The 25039-nt window shown below is 36.7% G+C and overlaps 1 protein-coding gene across 6 annotated transcripts in view; it reads left to right on the top strand.

Annotated features, from left to right (window-relative positions):
* Positions 1-25039, top strand: part of LOC122076805 (serine/threonine-protein kinase ATM) — an 85815-nt gene that overhangs the window by 4499 nt on the left and 56277 nt on the right. For all 6 annotated transcript variants that reach the window (XR_006139585.1, XM_042642376.1, XM_042642375.1 and 3 more), the window contains 17 exons: positions 827-925; positions 6076-6132; positions 6377-6458; positions 8112-8186; positions 12137-12178; positions 12307-12377; positions 12897-12945; positions 13600-13671; positions 15286-15441; positions 15564-15653; positions 15774-15961; positions 17565-18177; positions 18284-18352; positions 18519-18683; positions 19121-19246; positions 19583-19710; positions 22016-22172. Coding sequence is in view for 5 of the 6 variants with exons in the window: in XM_042642376.1 (XP_042498310.1) it covers positions 827-925; positions 6076-6132; positions 6377-6458; positions 8112-8186; positions 12137-12178; positions 12307-12377; positions 12897-12945; positions 13600-13671; positions 15286-15441; positions 15564-15653; positions 15774-15961; positions 17565-18177; positions 18284-18352; positions 18519-18683; positions 19121-19246; positions 19583-19710; positions 22016-22172 (2239 nt within the window). In the remaining variant the exon portion in view is untranslated. The remainder of the gene's footprint in view (positions 1-826; positions 926-6075; positions 6133-6376; positions 6459-8111; positions 8187-12136; positions 12179-12306; positions 12378-12896; positions 12946-13599; positions 13672-15285; positions 15442-15563; positions 15654-15773; positions 15962-17564; positions 18178-18283; positions 18353-18518; positions 18684-19120; positions 19247-19582; positions 19711-22015; positions 22173-25039) is intronic.

The raw sequence follows: 25039 nt of genomic DNA, 5'->3' as shown, positions 1-25039 counted from the left end.
GTAGCCTCTCCAAACTCACCCACCTCGATCTCTCCTATAATCATCTTTCCAGCGTTCTGCCTCCCTTGAGTAATTTAAGCAGCCTGCGCTTCTTAATAAATTTATGCTTATGCATTTGTTTGAAATTCTTTCGGAGTCTGTTTCACTGTGTTGACTTAGGAAATACCAATTTTTCTGTGTGTTTTCATTTGTAGTTATGTCAATTTTCATTACTTTGAGGTGCCTCATTTTTGGTGAGCTGTTCTATTACAGGCATCCACTCATGCATTGCTTAACATGACATTTTTTCTTTGCATTATAGATGTATCAACATTTTTTAAAATTTATTTTTAACAGATATGTTTCTGTTTTCGTGCTCCCCAATACAGTAACAAACTAATTTGCTTGAAGAATTGAAAGAACAAAAATATGCAAGAAGACACAGGGGGGGTTAAAAAGGCCCTGCAACCAAGGCACTCCTAGGTTGCAAGTTACATCACCAATTCTTATCGGCACCCAGTTCTTGCGCTACCGATGATCCCTTGATCTTTTCTTAATAATTTTAAGATTACCATGAGGCAGCAAATGCTTGATGCGTTTTCTGTTTTCTTTTTATTTCTCCTATTTGATCCTACCAGTTCCTTATTTTTTGGGTGGGTTGGGGGGGGGGGGGGGAGTTTGTATTCTGAAATTCACTTCATAGTTGATATGAGAACTTATACTTTTGGCAGGGGTTGTTTGAATTTGCTTTAGCTAGTAATATGATTGATTTTTGCCTTGTTTGTAAATTGCAAGTGCATGCAGTTATATGAAAGTTAAACGTGTCCTTTTCCATTGCATGCTACAGGAACTGTGCCTTTTGTTTTCTTATACGGAATTACCACTATCGCATAAGTAAGGATCTTGTAATATACTGGTTCGAAGGCATTTGTGAAAGCTTTGAGAGGTATTTTGCTTGGACACATGAAAGTCATTTTTATGATTGTTTTCATTATTGGATGAACTTATTATCAAACAGACTCTAGATTATGTACTTAGATGGCCAACATTAGGGAGTTGAGTGGTTGCTAGCCTAGGTAGCAAATTATATCTAAAGAAGGTATCACTCTGGTTAGTCGTGGAACTACTTCCAGTGTAAGTGGCCATGATTCCTTGGTATTTATTGTTCATGCTATGACATATTAATGTATGTTTCAGATCTAAAACTCATATTCAATATAACATTCTAATTTGGTACTCTCTTTTGAGTTCACTTGTTGATCACATGATGCAAACCAATTTCCAGACCAGATTAGTCTAGCAGAAACTAGCTCACAACAGGACCGAAAGGCAGGAAAAACCAGAACTGGGATGAAACTTCATAACAAAACACAACTCTCAGAATGGTCCCAAGCTCCAAACGATTACTCTATTCTATCAACAGTTTCAGCCTGCAAAGTTTGAGCTAAATATGATTGTAGAATAATGAGTTTCAGTGTAGTCCTAGTGCTACTAGGATTTATTTTAGCAGGTCGAGAACTCTAAGAATTGATAAAAAAGTTAAGAATTTGATAAGAGAATACCAAAGAGTTGAATAAGAGAAACCACTGTATAAAATCTGATTACAAACCAATTAATTATTGTATTAATTTGCAATGGCAGCAAAACAGAATTGACTCAACAAACAAAGGTGTCGCAAGGTATCAAAATCGAGAGGATCTGACCTTTGATCTTGATAGTAAGATGGAGAGATAGATAGATAGAAGAGATAACCTATCTAGGAATCCAACAAGCACACTACTGAATCCACACAACAACTACTGAACCTACATCAGTGAAACTTCAGAAACTGAAAGATATATTTCATAAATTAGTGTCTGAGGCTATAGTCCACTACATCTATATATAGATTTCATGAACTGACTCATAACATTCCTAAAATGATTTGGAAGTCAAACTATTACGTTTGAATACTCAAACAGACTAGAATTGACACTCCTACTTAAACTAGGACTCTCAAAACAAAAATAGCTTTATAATGAAAACTGAGAGGGGCATGTAGACTTGCCATTTAAGCAGGTCAGGCAGGTTAACCATACTCAAATTTCTAACAATTCTAGTACTTGACTAATCTAACTTCTAACAGTAAAATGACTCGGAAACTAATACTAGTTGAGTAATCTGGTAGTCTTAGCTTCTAATACATATTATATGTCCATTAAAATGGGCCTGTTACAATCATAACCCATCGGACCAAAGACCCATCATGTATATTACCTAATTCAAAACTTATTTCCATTAAATAAGCTCACTTCTGTGATTTATCAGCTTCATCACAATCTTTGAATATATATGGCTACTGATTGCTCTTTAAATTATGAAGTTCGTTTCTATAGTTTCCATTAAGATTTTTGTAATCCTGGTGTTGAGCTATTTTTCCGCAGGACCTCCCCTAGAGTATCATCACTGCAGTCCATGTTTGATGTTATCTACCCTGTTTAGAGCATTTAAATCAATTACCAATAAAAGCAGCCATTTCCTTATGCTTGTTCCTTTTTTTTATGTTGCGGTTTTTTTTGGCTAAAAGAAGAGAGAATTACATCTTCATGATACAACAATAACAATGAGAAGTGTTCCAGTTCCTTAAGCTTTGCCTTGGAAAGAAATATATCCTTTTGGCATAATAGGCTTGGAAACTTGTAAAGAATAGGATAAGTGTTAGGATGGAGCTTTTAATGAATTCTGATACCTTCATTTTGACTCCTTTATTGCAGCCATTGGTTGGATTGAAGTGTTTGTCAAATGTCTTAGGAGCTAGTGAGCTACCCACTTCTTGACCTTTATTTTGGATAGGTAAAATCAAATTTATTGGAAAAGTGAAGAGAAAAACAATTTACAAATACAAAGGGGGATTCACCCTAAGCCACTTGAAGGCATATGCCTTACTAGAGCTAGGGGATCCCAAGCGAAAATCAAAACCTACATGGGAACAAAAGGGAGTTAATGTAAGATTGGGTCACAAGTGATCCAATCCCAAGTAGGATCTTTAGTAAATTCAATAAAAATCAGATTTAAGGATAGATAGCATGAACAAAACAGAAATTAGAGAATGAAGGGACGAATGGGGTAGGGGAATAGGGTGGGCGGGCATCCCACTCTTCCTAGGGCATCTCACCCAAGCTGTCTCTCACAATACTGCATCTCACAGTTCTCCGGCCCAAAGCTTTTTTTTTTTTATTCAATCAAATTCGTGTTTAATGTTGTTGCCCCTTACAAACTTATATAGAAGGCTCAAAACTAACTCAAACGCTAAAAAGGAAAGGCCTAACCCAATCTTTAACTAATTGGAAAACCTAAACTGACTAGAAAACTGAAATAACAAAGAAAATAGACTCAAAATAGGATTCTAACTAAACTAATAAATTAAATCTCGCCTCCCTACTTTTTACCCATATTTTAGGCCCATTACAAAAAAAACTCATGGATCAAAGGCCCAACACATACATAATCCAACCCAAGGCTTATTTCCAATAAAATAAGCCCATTAAATGACTCATCTACATCAGGAGTCCGTAACAATCCTAGTCAAGGGGTGCCCCAAGGGTGAACAAACTACTATGCTCCACAGCGACAAATTATTTTGAAGGACCAAATGGTAAACACCCCATTTCTCCACTAGATATTGATTCCTAGGGGTATTGGGACCCTTGGGAATTATAGCCCGACAACACTCCTTTGACATCCGATTGAATGCTTTTGTCAAGCCACTTGTTGACTTTGTTTTGGCCTCTTCTTTGTATTCATGCACAACTCGCTCTTCTATTTGGTCTTTCTTACCTGTGCTTTGTTTACCCGTAATTTTCTCTTACAGGTAAATGTATTAAAAAATCTGGGAGAATTGATAAACAAATGTTGGGAGAAAATCAGTGGTGTGTGTTCTTATCGATTCGTAATAGGGAAAGAAAATCACCAATGGATGAGCTAAACTCAACAAAGCCTTATCCCCCAGATAAATGGGTTATATATATATATATCCGTAAAATGATTTTTGTGGGGCTTAAGTAACAACCTTATTGGAAACAGCTACTAGAAGAGTACATTGTTCAATATAAGATAACCTAACTCTAGTTTGGGACACAGAGCATTATTACATAAAGGTAAGAAATACAGATTATGTTTTATTGCTCAAAAAACATTGTGATCAGGGTCTGATCAAGTAAAAGGACAAAATAAGTAATGAGAAAAAGTAGGACAGAAATAGAAAATTGATAGAATTGAGATTAGGCAGAATTGGGGCTAATAAAGAGAAAACTTCAACTTCTAAATCACTGATCAGTTAGGCCTGAAACTCAGGTCATTGCCCTTTCAGTGAGTCCTAAGAGGTTTACATATGGGTGATTTCTCTCAACTATAAATGGGTGTGATTGGCTTTGCTAGGGAATCTAACAGAAACAGGCAAGGTAGCTAAATAGTGATAACCAATGTTATGATAGTGGGGCTTAACAACTGGAATCAAAAGAGAATAGATATGGGACATAGAATTAAGAGATGTGAACAAACACACTAGCTGAAACTGGATAGGAAAACAATGTATCTGTAGGGTATCATTTTGAGCTCAAGAAAAACAACTCAGTCTTATCCTAACTAAATGGGGTCGGCTACATGGATCCATGAGCAGAACTGAACCAGAATAAGAGGAATAAGAAGTTGAAGAGATGTTCACAGTAATCCACCTGTGACAATCAGGGAATCCTCCCTTAAAACCTTGAGGAGTCCATGTCAATATCTCCTAGTGAATCCACTCATAAGACTGAAAACATTAGCAAAACATTTTATTCAGTGAAACTGTGTTTGCGAGTCCATGTCAATATCTCCCAGTGAATCCACGCATAAGACTGAAAACATCAGTAGAACATTGTTCAGTGAAAACTGTGTTTGCTAGCAACACGCCCGCTTGTTTATGGGTAGTGATCCACCCTTTATCTGTGAAGGAAAATATAATTTCTAATTTACAAATGAACCTGTAGACTGAGAAATCTGACAATAGAAACTCTTATAACAGCTTCTAGAGCTTCTAGGATCAGATGCAACTTAAGTTCTCAAACAAAGTAGAAACAAGAAAAACTTAAATTGAAATAAAAATTAGAAGAGAGCTTCTTCTGTAGTTTGTAACAAGCTTCTAAAGTAGCGCACAGTTTAGGGTTGTAACCCCTTTGCTCTTGGTTTCTGCTGCATCAGTACATGCCCAAAGTGGCAGGCCCATAGGCTCCTTAGAATGGAAATGAAAATTGAACCAACCTCCCAACCCCCCCTCCCAAAAAAAAAGTAGTACTTCTATCTCATTATGGAGGTTCAATCACTGGGACCTGGAAATCAATCCCATGATTTAGAGTTCGATCTTCGTGTTTGTTGTGACATGAGATTCAACTCTAGAGTCTTCACTTTTTTGTTTTATTAGGTAGGATAAATATCTCCGAGGATTTTCTAAACAAGTCATTGCCTTAAACGCATTCCAAATGAATGTTAGCGACTTGGTCGATTGTTACTTGGGGCACACTGATTGACCTACTTGCATGATTAGGCATTTCGGTCTAGAGGGATTTTGAGATTTAGTTTGAAAAGCTATGATTCCAAATAAATTGCAATAATATCGGCAAGAAATGTCCCATAATATAAAGAGGCATACAGGAGGAAAGAGTAACTCCTCAAAACCAGAATGTTATGAATTTCTACAGAAATAATGGATAAAACCCCTGAATAGAATTAACTATCTGTTTTGCAAGAAACTACGACTTTCCCTATTGAGAAGTGATCCTACAAGGACTTAAAACTTTCTTGGTGAGTGACTGATCAACTAATCGATTGATTGAAGAACCTACAGATTACTACTAAGAATTATAGCTAGAATTCCTCACAATACCTTTTATATCCATGGAAATTTCTAGAAATTACTTTTGAGCTTCCCCTGAATAATAGGTTAAATGCAATTTGATAGTCCTGTTCATATATGCATGTTGGGTACTGATAATCGTTTAGATGCCTATGTTGCTATAATGATAATTGATACTGATGCTCAGATGATCTTTTTGGTTGGATTGATGATTTGGGTTTTTGTAGGATTTTGAATGAAGGAAACACAAATCATGCTTATAATGGTGTACTGTGGGTTCTGAGGTATTTCTCATTGTTTAATACATGGTTTCTAATTTTTTTAATATCATACAGTTATTTGTGAGTCCATAATCCAATGCATTTATGACTACATTATTGTCCTCTATTTGTTGAACTGCTCTGGTTTTGTGGGCTTTACTGGTAATATTTATGAGTTACAGTTGCCTTGAAGTTGCAAGGTATGTTTGTTTTTTCTTTATTGCTTTGTTTTCTTTGAAGACTCATTATTTCTGCAATGCATTTGAAGGAGCCTGCAGGAACTCTCTTTTGTGCTGCTTCCCCAAGCAAGTGTTGATACTCTACAATGCTCATCTCTCACCTCTATCAAGGTATTTGGCTATCTTGTTTTTATTGTATTATTTTGCTGGAAGAATTAAAAGTTAATTGATACCTTTAGAAATATGTGATTCCATATTTTCTTCTGGAGTCAGATTATTATTATTTTTCTCCTAAAGGATAGGTAAGATATTCTATTGATATAGAGGGGGAAAAAAAGCAACTTATAAAAGATGCTATATAGCCAAAATGGAGCCTCCAAACAGTAGACCTCCTATACAAAAAGCAATAAACCTCCATCCCTGTATAGAATCAACCAAAGTATCCATACAACATATATGTTCTGACCTTTTTCTAGGAGGAGTGTAGGACTGAGGTTTGGATTTAATTGGATTCCCCACTTTTACTCCTCCCTGCATTACTTCTCCTTGGGCTTTGAGTTTGCTTGGAATTTGGTGTTACATGTCCGTTGTACCATTTGGTAGTTAGACTGAAACAATTGGCATGGTCTATATTGAAACTCTTGTGGGAGAATCCCAAATCAAACAGGAGAAGCCCAAGTCCAATGGAATGCTGCCACAAGGGTTTAAGAATTTTGGATTACATTGTGGAGGAAGTTGAAGTATCTGGTTGAGAATTGCATCAAGGTGAGTGAGGAGCATGCAACTCACTCATTTGTAAGAGACTTGGGGAAAGGAACCTGCTGAGAGGAAAAAACAAAAGGAGGAGACTGAGTAGCAGAAGGTGGGAGTTGGTGGCAAGTATGTAACCTTAGAAGCTTAGAAGTTTCAGCAACATCTGCACTTATTTTTCGTTGTGGTGTAGAGTTGGTAGCCTTTTTATTTTCGTTGTTCCACTTCTAGAAGGTAGATGGAGAGGTTAAAGGGCTATGAGCCTGTGACCTAGTAAAGGGACCAAAACTGGTTTTATTTTTACTCTCTCTTTTTCTCTCTTCCCCCTTTGATGGTGGCAATATTATTCCGAAGGTACTATAATAATCCCCTTGATTGGCCATATGGAGTGTGTCAGCAAATATCGTCAGTTGTCCCTATTGTTATTGGAGTCTTTCTTGTCTGATGGTAACTGTCGAACCCTACCCCCTGCCACCACCCCCACCACCCCCACGACCACCACGACCACAAAACAAAAGAAAAAAAAAAACCCTGCTGAAGAGCCCCAATCACTTAACTTGTTTGGTCTTGCGAACCCAATCCCATATGATTTTCTTACAGTTCAAAATCCAGGCTGAGGCATCATCATGGGAGGTTTTAAATGATTTGTGAAGATAAGATATAAGGCATGGAACTTGCAATCTTTCCATTTTTTTTTATATCGTCAAAATCCATTTTTTGGGGATGAAAATGCTAAGTTGGTTTTAAAATTCTTTTAGTGGTTATTTCTTCTTGACTTTATTTTCTTTAAACATGAATGGTAGGAGACTGATGGATATTTTTTGTGGGTTGTTTCTTGTCATCTCGTTTCTTCAAAATGAATGAAAGGAGACTATTTTTATAGGTCGTTGTCATCTTTTTTTTAGTATGATTGAAAGGTGACTGGTGGATTGATGGAATAATGGTTAACATTTTTCTATGGCTGCTTCTGTGTTCTCTTAAATGTGAGTGGGAAAGGAGACATTCAAACCCCACCCCCCCAAAAAAAAAAAAAAAAAAAAAAAAAGGAGATTGATTGCTTGAACTTTTATGCAGCTTGGTACTAGCTGGCATATAATCTGGACTTGTTTGATGCATGTGCTACCCATATTCAGTAACGTGACTTCAGTTGTAAGTTTTATTTCTTCTGCTGCTTTCACTTCAGTTGTAAGATTTACTTCTTCTGCTGCATTCCCATCCTAATGACCATTTACTTTGGAGATTATTGTTGATTTTGTTTCCTCTGAAGATGTGAGTTTGATCACATCAGTAGCACTATTTTTTCCCCTCTTGATATGTGCAATAAACTATTTTTAATTGTAAGAATTGCATCCTACATTGATCTCTGTTTACTTTGTTTGTCGATTTTCACATGTTCTTCCTAGTTTCAACATTATATGGTTTTATTTTCAACCTAGCAGGTAGAAAATATAGTATGCCTGATTGTCAAAAGTGTTGAGAAATATGAGGTAACTAATGTGAAATATTTCTTTGTCAATGTTACTTAGCTCTTCTCTAGTACAATACTTCTCTTTTTAAACATAGTCATGATAGAAAGTGCCAAGAAGCTGAATTGGATCAATCTATCAGGCTGCACTTACTTCTAATCACCTTAATAACACCAGTTTATATAAAAACAGAAAAAATAAAAATAATTTCCTAGTATAGAAAGGAAAAACATCTTGGATGCTATTGCTAGTGAATGCATTGAGACGGTATGCAAAATGACCTGAAGACAGAATGTGGCCATGTAAAGTGGCGCTATTTTTGGATTGTGGAGACTTGGGGAAGTTCAATAATACATACATGCCATCAGCTTTGTTCCCTTTACTGATTAAGTAACGCTATCTGATGAATTTGATCTATTCCACGTCACAAGTGGGATTAGACAAGGGCTTTGCTTTATCTGGCTCTCTGTTGGCCTTGTTTAATGTGGTTTAGGGTTCTAGAAAGATTCTACGTGAACAAAGTTGATGTAGATAAGTCACTTGGACTTATTTTATTGCAAATAAGTCTTGTGTTGTGTTATATATATGTTGGGCCTTTGATCCCATGGGTTTTCTTTGAAATGGACCACTTTAATGGGCCTAAAATATGGGTAGAAGGTAGAAAAACGGGATTTAATTCATTAGTTTAGTTAGTTGCTATTTAATTCAATAAAGGCCCATTAGGCCATTGGTCTGTTGTAAAGTCCTATATGGACTATTAGTTAGTTAGTCCTACTCCATGTTGGAGTCATAAAGTCAAGTTCTAGTCCTATTTTGAATTCCTAATTGTAGTATGAGTGTTTAGTCCTATTGGGAAACTAGCTCCTAGTTGTAGTAGGAGTGTCTAGTCCTATTGGGAAACTAGCTCCTAGTAGTAGTTTGATTGTTATTCTGCCCTCCATAAATAGAGGAGCCTATGTACTTATAATTTGAGACTTGAATGAATAAATTATTGAGTAAATACTCTTTAGCTAAAAGCTGTTATTGAGAGGTGAGATGCCTAAACCTTTGAGGGGTGTGATACTCAAAACCTGAGGGGTGAAATACCCATTCCTTTATTCTCTTTCACCCTTGTCAACCCTCCATCAATTCTGTTTATTGTTATTAGAAGTTCAGACCTGCTAAAGCATACAAAATCAGGATCAGCCAGCCAAAGAGTTCTTGTTCTTGAAGCCAATCGACCCTCATTGCTGCCCAAGTTTGAGTTTAGATCTGAAGATCCTTTGGAGGACTGTTTCTGTACTCTAAGATCCTTTGGAGGACTGGTTCTATACTCTAAGAAGATCAATTGATCCTCTCTTGAAGGTTATCTGAAGAAGACAAGTTGCTGTTCCTGCAGAATTCTTCACACTCTCTCTTAGGTCTGAAAATCAAGAAAGTGCATAACTTTATAACCAGCCGTCCGAAGCCCTTCATATTTGAGGGGTTTTTGTACCCTCCCTAGGGACTATCTTCACTCAAAAGTGCAGCTCAATGGGACTCCCACAGACTTGGCCGCACCTTTCTCTCTCCAGCTCTATAGAAGGTCTTTCTCTCTCCTATCGGGTTGGGTTTTGGGCAATTTGCTCCTATATGGGTATTGTATCCTTGGGGGTTTATTTGATGGTATTATTTCTTTGTTTCTTGCTCCTATTTGTATTGTTTGGGGTTATAAAGTGCGGAGTTAGTTACTTGTAATCTACTCCTGCATTAAAAGTTGTCTGGAAGTAGAAATCTTAAGCATTGCATGCAAGGGAATCAAGGCACCGTAACTCCTTATTTTGCTAAATCATCTGATCATGTGCTATCTCTTTATCACACTCAGTTTCCATTGGAACAAACAGTTCAACCAGGAAGTTGGGAATCTAATGTCCCTGATGGGATGTAAAAATATCCATGGTTTAGCTGTTGAACCTTCATCCAGCCAATAATTGGCTGAGTCACCCTCTAATATGAATCCGTCATCTTATGCTATCAACTGTGGAACTTCATTATGTCAATGACATTAACGCCACTTTTATGGTTTAAAAGGTACTTTAGTTATGGAGATACGTTTATACATGAGGATTCTTTTGTTCCTTTACCTGTGGACATTATGTGCGTGACATCATAGAAAAGTAGAATCTTTAGGTGTCTCATTCATGTGTTCTTCTTCCTCATGCAACCTTGTCTCCTATGCAACCTTCACCCAGCCCATTCCAAGAACTCAACGTAATGTTCTTCCATTGAGCAGAAAACAGATATTGCAAACAGACCACAGCAGTGACAGCACAGCTTCAGCTTCCGATCTCCGACAGAGCACTTCCATTTCCGCTGCCTACGACACCGCTTCAGCTGAATCGAAATCAAAGAGAGCACAGAACAGGTTAATCTGAAATAAAATCAATCGATCGTTCTTGGCGAAAAGAGGAACACCCACTTGGAAACCCTAGATGCAGACATCATAGAAAAGTAGAATCTTTAGGTGTCTCATTCATGCGTTCTTCTTCCTCCTCTCTCTTAAATTCCAGGCTTTATCAAATCAACTCAAAAAACTTTTGACTTTATCCCTGAATATCCTATGTCCTGAAATATTTTTCTAATTAGTACCATTTGCAGTGGATATGAATTATTTCAGTAGTTCCTTGGTGCTAGAAAAAAACAGAGCCTGAATTATTGTACTATAGAAAGGAGAGCAAAGAGGATAACTCTTCTGATTTTTTTTTTTTAAATTTATTTTCAGGGCATGGTTCCTCCTTGCTCATAATGGGAACCCTTTCCACACATCTGCTGTAACTGCCACATGGCAGCTAGGTTAATGCCTAAATATCGTGGACATATGTTGTCCACGTCATTACTTAGCAATATTTTAATTTCCAAATCAAAATGACTTCTACACGTCATTGTAAATGTTTTAAAATTTCCTTTTGGGACTCTGAATGACAAGGACCGTTTAAAAATGAGTAGAAAACCTCATACATGATGGGTTATATGGTTGAGATGGGTCTTCAAATTTGACATGTGGTTGGTATCCTGGGAATTATTCATCTACCCAACTGTCAAAATGCCAAATAATCTTGTCCACTTAAGGGGAGAAAAAGACAGCTTGCAGAAATGTGGTTCCACAATGGGCTTGTTGGAATAGTTGTCATGGGGCTAAGGTGCGATGGTGGTTGCCAGTTGCCTAGGCGCGCATTCAACTCTTAGGTGAGGCCAAGTAGCCCAAGGTTTGCCCAATATTTCAGGAAAATATGTTCCAGTTTATATGTGGATTATGCTTTTATGTGTGTTTTCTTATATTTTTTGTCTTCTTTCCTTTGCCTTTTCTCTTCTTTTCCTTTCTTCTGCTTTCCCCTTTTCCCCCCTTCTCTCCGCCTTTACCTCCCATGTTTTCCCCTGTTTTGGAATAAAACTGATCTAGGTGTGTAGACAGATAAGGTGTCAGTGGCCTTGGAATTTCTGGGCACCTTGTCACCTTTACGGAACCCCTTTTTCTTTCTTTATTGTTCTCAAGTATAATCTTGCATTCCAGCATTCTCTCTGTACTTTGTCACTTTTAGTGCTGTATCTTACGTTTCTTCTGTGCATTTATTGTTGCAAACTTCTAATGTGGCATATTATGTTACTATTGCACAGGCAGATGCTGCTTTGGTGCTCCTTGGGAACATGATTTCGAATGTATGTTGATGAATAATCCTTCCACATATTCCTTGTGATGCCTATTCTTGTCTGAGTCTAGATTTTTTGAACATTAATATTTAGTCCCATTTTCAATGATAAATGCTTTCTTATGTGTTATCTGTCAGGAACTAGTGAATACAGTTATTGTGCCTCAAGATGTCTGGGATCTCCGTCTATTTAAACATATGCCATCGGTGTGAGTGTTCTTTCTGTGAATCATCACTTTGAGTTTGTTGCTCTGTTAACTGTTCTTCTGATAATTAACTTGATGCTTATTTTTCTGCACGGGTTTAATATTATGATTAAGTTTTTAGGCCTAGATTTTTCTTATAATCCACACATTTTTTTATGTGGTATATTGATTTCATATTGTTGCAATACCAAAACACTAGAACCTGCATCTGTGCAAGGAATTGGAAGAAGAAGAATTAGAACAGAGAAAAGAAGAGAGATTTGGAGAGAAAAGAGAGCTCACTTAGAAGTGCATAGTCTTTATGTGCCAGGAATTATAAATTAAATTTGTGATTCCAAGGCATTGAGTCTTGTCTATAATTCAGAATATGGACAGAAAGAAAACCTGGGGTTGATTGTATTGTTATCATTAATCCTTATGGTTTTATTTTGATAACATTTGAATTTATTGATAAAGAATAGAAGGTAGAAGTACAACCCTACAGGGCAACAATTATTCTCAGTAATTATTGGCTTTCTCCAGGTATGCTTTGTACTTCATCACATGCTACTTTTCAAGAAAAGTTTCCCAGGTATGTGTCTTACTATGTAAATATTTTCTATTTTTTTCCATTATAACTTCATGGTAACATTTATTGTTTAAACTTTAAAGAGATGAGAAAACTCTCTCTCTCTCTCTCACACACACACACACAACACACACACACACACACTTCATAGCTCTGAGGTAAGTATGCATTCATCCATTTGCTTGCTATCCATTGGGACTTGTTCTTTCCCATTTTGATGAGATTACGACATACTTGGGATCTTTGTTTTGTTGGTATTTGTAAATTTATTCTTAGAAAAGATTTATGGTTCTACGTTAATGAAACTCTTTTTTTTTCTTAATGTCTTTCCTCACATTACTGTCAATATCTTTGGGTGTCCATATGAATTATATATGTTGGTTCTTAATTGCTCAAGATTGGATCACATTCAACCTTCATCACCGTTACATATATATGTGTTTGCTCTATATTAATGGAACCCCCCTCTCTTTTTTTTCTACCTTCCATTTGTAAATTTCCTCAATGCTTCTATTTCTTTAGGTGTCTATAAGAAATATATATTTTGGTTGTTGCAAACTTGCACCTTAGGGCTTAGGATCAAATCCTGCATTCCTCTCAGTTACCTGTATATGTGTGTGTACATTCATTTTCTCTTTTTTTTTTTTCTGTTTGTAGGGTGACCTGCGAGATGTTTTACATCTCAGAAAGAATCTACTGAGAGCTGTTCTTGGATTACTCAAATGGAAGGTTTGGTTTCTGTAAATTCTTGTCTTAAGATTATTCTTTCTTGATATGGTAACAAGTTTGTTTCAGCTTAATGTTAATTTTTGTATGATCAAGAATTGGATGATATTTGATCAAATCAGACTTATTTTTTCAACAAGATTGAAATTTATTTTGATTATTGTTTTTATCTGATGTGTTCCATATCGTATTGATGGTGAGAAGTACATTTTCTTACCAAAAAAGAAAAAGAGAGTAAATTTTGTTATTTTTTGGTGAAAATTTCTGCTTGAAAATTTTACTGCTTAACTGCTTAACTGCTATGTTCTTGCATCTTCCTGGAATCATATTAGTATAGACGGTTGTAATAATATCCACGACAAGGCTCAAGTAGTCTGTCTCAAAGAAAGGGGGGGGGGGGGGTTGACCTTTTTCTGTGTAATAAATACTCTATACTGCACCTTAAATTGTGCTGTAGCAGTCACTAGATGTAAAACATGTTTAGATCCTGCCACGCTTCACAATGCAATAGTTTAGTAAAGTGTTACATGTCATGATCTGCCACTTATACATAGGTGGGCTCATCTGATGTAGGACTCCACACTCATCTCGGTGGTAAATTTTCCTGGAGACAAAGATTGGCTCAATTTTTGATGCAAAGATTCCGTGAAATTACAAAACTACCATTAGAGGGGGTCGAATATAAGAATTCAAATGGAATCTCTGTAATTTTGAGTTGAGCTACTTCCTCTAGTCCTTTTGACCTGAAATGTTACCAATGAGATGGGCATACAATTCTCTCTCTCTCTCTCTCTCTCTCTCTCTCTCTCTCTCTCTCTTTTAGTATAGCAAAGGGAAAAGCTTATTAATGCAGAAAGAGGTATATGTATGAGAAGTACATTAAAAACAGAGGAAAGCTCTACAAAAAAGTTCTTTATAATGTCCAGGGAAAAACTTTATCTCTATGTGCAGATCATTCTTATATGTGATATAACCAATAAACACTCTTAAGTAAGCCTTGACATAAAAAAAAGCTTTTTGTGGGACATCTCATCTTAGTTTAACAAACCAGGACCAGTAGAGGAAGAAGATGAGAAGAGAGAGAGATGATGGAGAAGTTGCTGAACCTTGGAAGACCCCAGACTGTATGTCTATCGTGGGAACTTCCTTTATTTATAACTACTGTAACAAATTACAGCTATAGTCTAAACAGGAAACCTGCTCTAATTAGGAAACCAAATAATAAAAAGCATTAATCTATTTTGGAAAGGTTGGGACAAACCCCCAACTCGTGACTCAATCTCAACAGGAACTTTGTTCCAAACCAGCTGGACCAAATGACAGTGTAGAAAGAGCTTATCTGCCATTGCTGTATTGCACTTGAATAAAAAACACCTGCTGGACCCACCCATGTAACACCACATGGCAGGTTGTGAAGCATTATACTTCACTCGAAATAGTGAACTGTAGTTTTCCAAGCATGCTTCTCATCTTTTCACCTCTTTCTCTTTCACACTCTCTCTCTCTCTCTCTCTATATATATATATATGCATGTATATGGACATATATGCACCATATGTATAACATAGGAGCCCGCTTTTGGAATGGGAAATGAAAATTTGTCATGATGTCATGTAGGAGTCTCTCGTGTTCAATGAGCGGGTGGTCATTTTATTGCCAGCTGCTATGTTTTCTCTTTCTACTGGTTGTGTACCCATTTCTTACTACTCCAAAGGATTACTCATGGCATACTCTTTCACTGATGCCTCTGAAACTGCAGATGACTGGTTTAAGGTGAGTATTAAAAGTTATCTTGTCCTGTCAACACCTAAGTTCATCTTCCTTATTACTTAGAGAGATACATTGAACAGAATCTGAATTATTGGTGACACTCTGAACTGAAACTATGGTTGTAGATTGAGGAACGTGACCATGAAGTTTTGCAAGAAATTTCTGAGTGTTCTGTAAACATTTTGTCAGAAATTGAGCTTGGTCCTCGTGTTGAGGTGCTGGAATTTATCCTTAAACGTGCTCTTTTTGTCCAATATACTTTCCCTTTGACTCTCTAATTTTTTATTTTAGGATTTTAGGCTGAATGAAAAAGTTTTCTATCTTCTCTTTTTTAGGCTTCTCAATCCCATTACCGGCACAGTGTGCGTCTTCCTCGGCAGGTAACAGATCCACTGCTGCATGAAATGGAAGACTACTTTCTTGTGGATGTAATGGACAAGGATATTGGGAAGTTGCTTCTGTCTGATATCTTCTATACAACTTCCCTCTTATCCAACTGCATTTACTGTTTGATCGTAACAAGGTAGACCTTACGTTCTTGTTCACATTTAATTGTAACAAAAGCTTTGCATTGTGCTCTTATTGTTGTAAAATTTAGTTAATATGATGCTTACCCCTCCCCCCCACACCCCTCACGATAGGAATATATAAGTATCAGACCCACGATAGGAATATTTAAGTATCAGACTTTCAGTGTTGCCCCTCCACTATAAGAATATAGAAGTATCAGATTTCCAGTGTTGTTTTTGATATGCCATAGGGTGGTCAGCCTATGTGGGTTTATCAATATTTAAAGTATCTGAACCGGGTATGTATTGGAAGGGTGATTTTAAGAGACGTATTTCGTAGAGACGCAAGATATGCCAAAGATACATATGGAAATGATTAGGATATATGCAAAATAAATTTTCGAAACATAAAACACTTTTAAAAAGTGATATGTAAAATATATCATGTATAAAAAAGAGAACAAAGTACACAAGACAAGTGCTTTTAATTGATTATATATAAAGGATGAGGTTTCTTATTTATACCAATATCATATTTTTAAGTTATTGTATCATTAGTATCAGAGGATATGATAGGATACTTAATAACTTGGGTTTATCTACTCACCATTTGAATCATTGACTGGATATTTATTTATTTATTTTTGTGTTTTGCGGGGGTGGGGAAGAAACTGCCCCATAAATCATGGAGCTGAGAGAGCCTGAGTCGTTTGCTTTTCAATTGTATTGTATTAATTTTTTTTTTTTATATTATCAGCAAGGAAATTTATTGGAAGAGAAAAAAGAAAGGGATGATTGGTAATGGCTCGGGAAGAGCCATTGAAGAAAATAACAACAAGAGGACCAGTTCCTGTAGTTTGACCCCATTTTCCGAAAAATAATCCCAGCTCCCACCCCCCTCCACTGGCAAAAATAAACCAACCCTACAAATGTCCCCAAGAAAACCACCCTTGAATCCCGCTACACTGCAATACTACCACTGCCGATAGTAGACCAGCTGTTATGACCTTGCTTCTGGCACTGCAAAGGACCAGCTGGAGCTTTCCTCTATCTCCTTTACCCATTCTGCTCCCACATACCATACCCCTGAGTCCGTGACGTCCTAGAGTTGTCTTCCAAAGCATGGAAATCAAATGTTACTGGATTTTATGGGATGTCTTAATATGTAGCCGCCTCCTTGCTAATATGGTCTTCCTTTGTGTTTTGAGGGAATTGGAAGTATGTTTCTCTGCTCCTAAAAGTAAATGTCCATTACATTCTGTAGTATTGTTTTATATCAAAGAATCTCTTTGTTGTGGTCATGATAAAGAGATTCTTTATTCTTGTAGATATTTTAGAATCTCTGAATTACGTTGTGGGTAGTTGTCATTAATGCAATGCACATGCTTTCAAGTTGTAAAATTTCTTGATGGTTTCAGCTTCCATGTCCAAACTCAAACTTAAGAACGTTCCAATAAAAAAGAGGGGCGGGGGGGGGGGGGGGAAGAAAAAGTGGAAGAAAGAACATGCCCAACTTTGTGATTGTTGGACTGTATTTTAGGTCTCACCTTTCGCTGTTCTCCTTTTCTGTTTCCCTAAGGTTATGCCTTTTGTTCATCATTGATTCATTTTCTTCAGGCTAAGAGATGAAAACTCCTCCTTTCTTGCCAAGATGATCCAGAATTTATTAAAACTACTTGAACATGCTGTCTCTGTTATCAAGCAAAACTACTCTGATCTTCTACATCATGGTTGTTTGGGCTCTTGCCCCATTTTGGATGGTACTGGCTCTACATTAGCTTCTCTTCGGAATTTTCTCTGCTGTCCTCTTTTCAGTTGGAGAGATCAAAATGCTGCTGATTCTGTGCTTTGTGGATATACTATCCAAGCCACTGAGAAGCTCTTAAGGGCTTTGGCTAAGCTTTATGAGGTATACTCTGAATGCTCAAGTAATGTTCAATTGGAGATGGTCATGGGTAACTTATCATCATCCAAATCTTGCCTGCAAAATTCTAATCCATCAGATGGAAGTGAAGTTAAGATTGTAGATATGGAATTGGATGTGAATGACGATTCCAGTGATATGGATCATTTAGCTTTTCGTGGGAAGGGTGTGTCTGTCATTTCTTCTCATTCTTCTATGAAGTGGAAGTTGGACATGATTACAGCAATTTCTAGTTTTTTCTCAGTTCTGCCTTCTATTACATGGAAAATCATGTTTGATCTCATGGAAAGAGAAAAAGATACAAAGGTACTTTACATCCTGTTTATCATTCAAGTTAGAGATTTGCATTGTACTTGTTTAGTGACTGTACACTAAAAAAATCCTTGTTTTGATTGTGACTTCCTTTGATTAGGTCTGCGACCATATTCTTTGCAGTCTCTGTGAACATTTTTCCTGGTCTTATTCTCATCTGTCGGACTTGGTACTCCGATCTCCTCTACTATTATGCCCTGAAAGATTTCTTAACATATCCATAAGCTGATAATCACAGGATTCCATTTGGTTGCTACTTGTTCGAGAAGGCACATACATGTCCTAGTATTCACTATGCAGTCTCTCTCTCTAAATAAATTTCCCTCTTTTTACAGGTTGCGTCTGTGGAAAGCATGGTTGAAATGAGATTGAGTCTTAAACTCTCTTGTAATAGTATTTTAAAAGCTGTGCATGTTTTGCTTAAGACGTTGACATCCTCTGGTTCTGTTGGAAAGGATAAAAGTGTTAATTCATCTGTGCATGGAAGGGAAGCTGAACAGGTATGTTCTTGCCTTCTTGGAAGGGAATCTGATCAGGTATTCCGGTAAAACTTCTGCATTAACTTCTGTTTCCATATTAAGGGATGGAAATGTTTGAAAGGAAGTAAAACAATAAGCGGATAAAGGAACATTGTATAGTGAAATGGTGGAGCTTACTTCAGTTGGCACCATAGTTCAAAATTTCAGAAATTTCTTAACCCTAGTCGACATGAAACCATTAGCGACTTGACAGGTTTACAAGGTTTCAGTCTACATTTTGACGAAATAACTGTAACAGTTGAAATGGTCGAAATTTTGCTCGAAATGATTGAAATTTTGAATTGTATGACTGTAACGGACAAAATGGTTGACATTTTACCTTCTATTGAATTGTATGATTTTCATGTTAGAGGAATGTTTAAACTTTAAACTGACTCTTTTGATATTGGATATTTCAGAGTTTAATATCTCTTGGAGACTTGATAAACAAAATTTCCACATTGGATATTCTTAATTGGCCTGGGCGTGTTCAGCTGATTGACTGCATATGCAAATTTATTGTTCTTGATCCTCCAATCGGTCAGGTGATTGTTCTCTACATGCTTTAGGGATAGTTTTCCTGTTCCTGGTCACTTTATGTGTTGCTTTTTGTAGATTATAGATGCATGATGTTTTACATGGAAGAAATTACTTGTAGATTAGATATGGTATTCCTGTTTTTGACAGTGTGTGTGTGCGTGTGCGTGTGCTTGTGCTTGTGCGCGCGATTAATTGGTAATAGATAAAGAACTTATTGAAAATTACAAGTATAACAATATTCCATGTCTGTGCGTATTTATGTACTGTACATTTCTTCAAATGGATGATGGAAGCTTTCAATCTATTTATATGTTTATCTACTTTGCTTTACTTCTAAACAGGTTATGATTGAAAAGCTTCTTGTGATGCTTCGAGATCCTGATTATCGAGTTAGGCTTCTCCTAGCTAGACGGGTTGGTGTGCTTTTCCAAACATGGGATGGTCATGATGAGCTTTTCCTTGATATATGGTGAGCAACTAATATACACATATAATATACATTTGATAGTCTATGTCATCACTTTACTGTCGCATGAATCCTCTACTTCAGGGTGATCAAGCATCTGAACTATGGACTCCCTGATGTATGCATCAAATTTGTGTGCCTATAATATGATCCTTTACCACACCAGATAAAGCTTCTTTATGGTGCTCCTCCACTCCAGCTCCCCAATCTCTGGACCTGTTCTGTTAGCCTAGTTTTGTTGATTACTGTTTGCAAGTTTTTTATTTGAAATGGATTTTTTTTTTAAATTATTTGAAGGATGATTCAATGATATCTTAGATTTCTCTGTTCTTTTTCATCATTGAATTTTGCCTTGTAACCGTAAGGCTTAAAGTTTTTAATATATACGAAATCAAGTAACTCCATTTTATGAAAGCCAGTAATCTAACTCATTGGCCAAATTTCAACTCAAAATGGGCATGCTACATGGGTCAAAATCATGTCCAAAGTCTTAGATAATTACAAACGTGTATTTTTACATCTTAGAGGTTTGTGGCATAATTGGCATTCTTGTAATTTTTATAATATTGAACCAGGTTTTGACCCATATTACAAGCTCATACTATGCTGAAAATTGACTGATGAGATGGTGTGTGATCCTCTATGACATGGAATCCCCAGTCCACTTTCTTCTGGCCACGTGCACTTGGTGAACATCACAATTTTTTATTTTTGATTGGCAATAATATGGCTGATTTTTTTTTTTTTTCATGTAACAAATTGTAATTACAATTGATAGGACATGCTCACACCCGAAAAACTAGGATTGCACTACCTATACAGATTTACATCAGTCAAGTAAGGAATAACAGATGGAAGAAAAAGTAAATATGTTTTCATTTAATTGTTCATTTAATTATTTAGAAGTAAGATTTATAGTCCATTGAAATTCCCTTGAGTTATCCTCTCATGTTTCAAATTTCTATTGCTGATTTTTAAACTGTCAAGAAGGTTGAGTTTCAGACCTTAGTTTGCTATTACTGCTAGGTTGTGATTCTATGAATTATTATTAACTTTAGTTTCTTCTTTTGGTTTCTATATTTTGATCCCAATAGGACTTGAGAGTGGGATGCTATTCCTAAATTTTGAACTTGATTGGTTAAGTGTGCTGGACTGAATCATAGAATGTTGGATTGTGTTTCTGGTTAGAGTTCTATGACTGGTTTTTGGTTGGTGAATTTTCTTTATTTGCAATTAAGGACATCATATATATTTATTTTTCTAAAGGGCCACCAACTCAAATTTTTTATGATACTTCGCTTATTTTATAGTTAATTTCAGACAACCCCCTCTTCAAGAATATTTATTTAATCACCTCAGATTCAGTTCATACTTTTTTAGGGGTCCAGAACTTCAATGTAATTACATAATGGCCACTGGTTTTGTGTTATCTGTTGGATTGCTTCTTTTGGATGGATTTCCATTTAAATTTTATATTTTAGGTAATATCTAGAAATAAAAAAATACATGAAAGTTGAGAAAGTATTAGAATTATTGAGTTAGACATAAGATAATTGTTTGGAATTTTTATATATTGTTAGTCTTGCATGGATCTGCGACTTTGGTGAATTGCCATAAATGTTTAATACTTGAATTTTTTATTTTTCTTCTAATTTGGAAAATAAAAAATACTATCCTTAGAGTATTTTTTTTTCTTCTTTTTATTTCTCAAATGATCTATAATTTTTAAGCAGACTTCAGTAGATAATTTATGATGTTCTTGATTGATTTGTGACTTTTTAATTGTTTCCAATATTTTGAATATTTGTGAGTTTTTATTTTATTTATTATTATTAATAAATTATTAAATTTTTTTTTAAATTTTGATTTTTTTTTAATCTTTATATGATTTTTTGTGTGGATAAACATGTCTATTATTGATGTGCAAATTAAGTTTGTTTTGCCATTGTGAAAGGAATTTGAATCCTCTCGACTTATGGCAACACGTTTTGGTGATCATATAGCATTATTTATTGTTTATAAATGTTTATTCTTAAAAGCACTAGATTTGCATTTATCTGTGCGTATCTTAAGAACATCCTTCGTCTCTTAGCACCTCTACAATATGTCTCTGAGAGGTCTCTCAAAATCACCTTTCTAATATGCTTCCTGATGGCAATAATTTAAATGTTTTTTTATACCTTTTATTGTGGATATGTGCAGATGTATTACTAATATTTTGAATTCTTATGTTGCTTACATTGTCTCTTGCCGCCTCCATAACTGAGAATCGTGTTTGTATGTAACTTCTCACTTTTTTTGTTTCCAGTTCCAACTTTGGTGTGAAGTTGGTTATGTCCTCCAAAGAGAAACTCGTCATGGAGAAGGAAGTATTTACTGCTGGTCCTCAGCCATCTCCATTGTTGGAAACTGTCATTGTTACTCTAGCACATCTTGCATTTTACAGCGAGAAAATAGAGTTGGAGGTATTTAAATTTCCTTTAAAAATTTCAACTTTCTTTTAATTGTGAAAGGAGGAAGGATAGGGAAAGGAAAATTCAAGGCTGGCAACTTGATGGAGAACTTTAGGGAAGAGAGGGGAGATCAGAGTAGAGAGGGGAAAAAAGGAGAATCACAATCAACACATTCATTCAATAATCAAAATCATTCTCTAAATCTTCAATCGATTACAACCAATATATAGGAAAATAGGAGCATGAAATTAGAAACTTAACTGAAATGGAAACTAGCCTAAACTAGGAAACAACTATAAAAAGGAAACCAAAACAAGGAAGTAAATCCTACTCCTACGTTCAAATCTGAAAAATAAAAGCATGAAATAAAATACTAAGTAAACTACTAATTTTATTTCCAACCCTTGTTAGACCAAAACCCTGAGCTGGACCGGTTCTTCTTGGCTCATGGCTTTCAAAGCCGGTCATGCTGGTCCAACCAAGAAAGGGCAGCTGTATCTGCATCAACTCTCCTCCTCTGAAAAGAACTCGACTCCGTCGAGTTAGGGAAAGGACCGAGGAGACTGTCTGAAGGAATACGCTGAATGAGGAATGATCCCACCATCTTCTTGAGCTTAATTTCAGGGAGATCTTTGGCAGGATGAAACTTCATAGTCTTGTTGGCATGCTTGAAGGCATAGGTATTGGCATAGCCACAATGCTGTACTTTCTTATCATACAGCCAAGGCTGACCAAGAAGGATATGGCACACCTTCAGAGGGAGGACATCACATTGGACTGTATCCTTAAATCCACCAATAGAATATGTGATTAAGCACTTATCTGTGATTTTGAGATTAGTGTTGTTCACCCACGCAACCTTGTAAGGATTAGGATGTGGTTCTGTATTCAATCCCAGCTTACGAACAGTGTCTTCAGAGACAACATTAGTGCAACTGCCTCCATCAATGACCAAGGTTAGCAACTGATCATTGCACTTCACACGAGTTTGAAAAATACTACTGCGGCACCAATCTTCATTTTCAGTGGCCTTTTGAGTGGTCAACACATGACGAATGACATAAAAAGGATGTTGGTCCTCGTCATTGAGAGTGTCATTGACTTCACCTGTTGCACGCTCTTATCTTAAATCAACTGTGTCAGAACCAAGTTGCACTTCGGGAATATATGGTATAGGAGAATCCTTATCAATAAAAGCAACCAAACAGTTGGGACATTGAGCACTGATATGTCCAAATCCATGGCATGAGTAGCACCGAACTGTAAATTTTGAAGAATCAGAAGGTTTATCTGAACCACGCCGCGGGGGTGAGTATTGGTGAGTAGGCCGTGAAGATGACATTTCAGAGACATGTCGAGGTGGAGAATACGGCCGACTAGGTTGTGAAGAGGCCATAGATGTAGCACTAGCCTGTGGTTTGCTAGATGACCTCTCTTGGGTAGGAGACTGTTGCCAAACGGAACTAGTACCTTGAGAAAAAATATCTGCAAAATTTCTCCGATTGTATGAGCGTTTCAGACTTTCCTCAACCTGATATGCTACTTGTACGGCGTCTTCCATGGTAGGTAGTTGATTAGATGCAAGGGCAGCACTAAGTTGAGGGTGCAAACCATTGCGAAATTGGGCCACTAAGACTTCTTCATCCCTCTCAAAGTCAGAACGAGTGGCCAAATAATAAAATCTAGCAACATACTCTTCAACGGTCAAATTCTCTTGTTTCAACTATGCAAACCTGAGATGCATGCGTTGCTTGTAATCAGAAGGCAAGAATCGCCGATTCATGACTTCATACATTTCAGCCCAAGTAGTGACCAAACCAATGCCTCGGGTTCGGTTCTATAGTTGTTGCTTGATCCACCAGAATCGAGCCATGCCTTTCAGTTTGGCCTCTACAAATAGGATCTTTCGAGCCTCAGTCAACCCATACCATCTGAAGAATGTATCTAAACTGTGAATCCAGTCAAGGTACAATTCTGGATTATTGTCTCCATAAAAATCAAGGACATCCAGTTTTACTGCTCTTTCTGCTCCATCATCATGTCTACCAGTCCCATACGGTGGTGGAGGTGGTGGTTGTGGTGTATGATGTGGTGGTGGTGGTGGTAGTGTTACTGGCGGATCCTGTGGAGTGGTGTTGGAAGAATCCCCAAATTGAATGAGATTCTTTCCTTTATCTGCTGTCACCAAACGATCAATAGAAACTTACATAGATTCCACCATTGTTTTTAGGGACGTGACCATGTTAGTGAGAACATCAAATTTTGTATCAGTTTCTCCTTTATAAGAATTCAGCTGCTGAACAACTTCATTATTGGCAACCATGGTGATGATTAACAAAATAACACTTAAGAATATATGGTAGAATAGGAAATAACTCTTTTTTTTTTTTTTTTTTGGGAAGGGCAGAATTGTAATTACTTGAGATTCAAGTAAACCACAAAGGGGTGTATCACATATGGGCAGGGGTCTAATTGTAAATAAAAAAAAATAGGAGGGATAAAAGAATTAAAGAGAAACAAAGGGGCAAAGTGGGGAAATCAAACAAATTAAAAAGATTAAGGGAGAAATATTTGGGGTGGGGTTTTTGGATTGCCGACAGAAGGGTAGGGATCTCCTTCTTGGAGACGGAACCAGACGGAGAAGAAGGCGGAAGCTTGATATCCAGCGGTGGATCGATCGAACCAGGTATGTTCCTCTCTCTCTTCTTTTTCTTCTTCTTCTCGGTTTTTTTTATTTTCTTCTTCTTGCTGCTCCTTTTCTCTTTTTTTTTGGCTACTGCCAGAAGGAACAGAGAAGGCGGAGGGCAGGGAGGTTTTGGGATTTTTTTTTTTGGCCGCTGCCGGAAGGAACAGAGAAGGAGGTAGGGCAGGGGGTTTTG

The sequence above is a fragment of the Macadamia integrifolia genome, chromosome 4 (genome assembly GCF_013358625.1).
Source record: "Macadamia integrifolia cultivar HAES 741 chromosome 4, SCU_Mint_v3, whole genome shotgun sequence".
In the NCBI taxonomy this organism is placed as follows: Eukaryota; Viridiplantae; Streptophyta; class Magnoliopsida; order Proteales; family Proteaceae; genus Macadamia; species Macadamia integrifolia.
The sequence above is the reverse complement of the archived record's forward strand: the minus strand, read 5'-3'. Positions and strand labels throughout refer to the sequence as shown.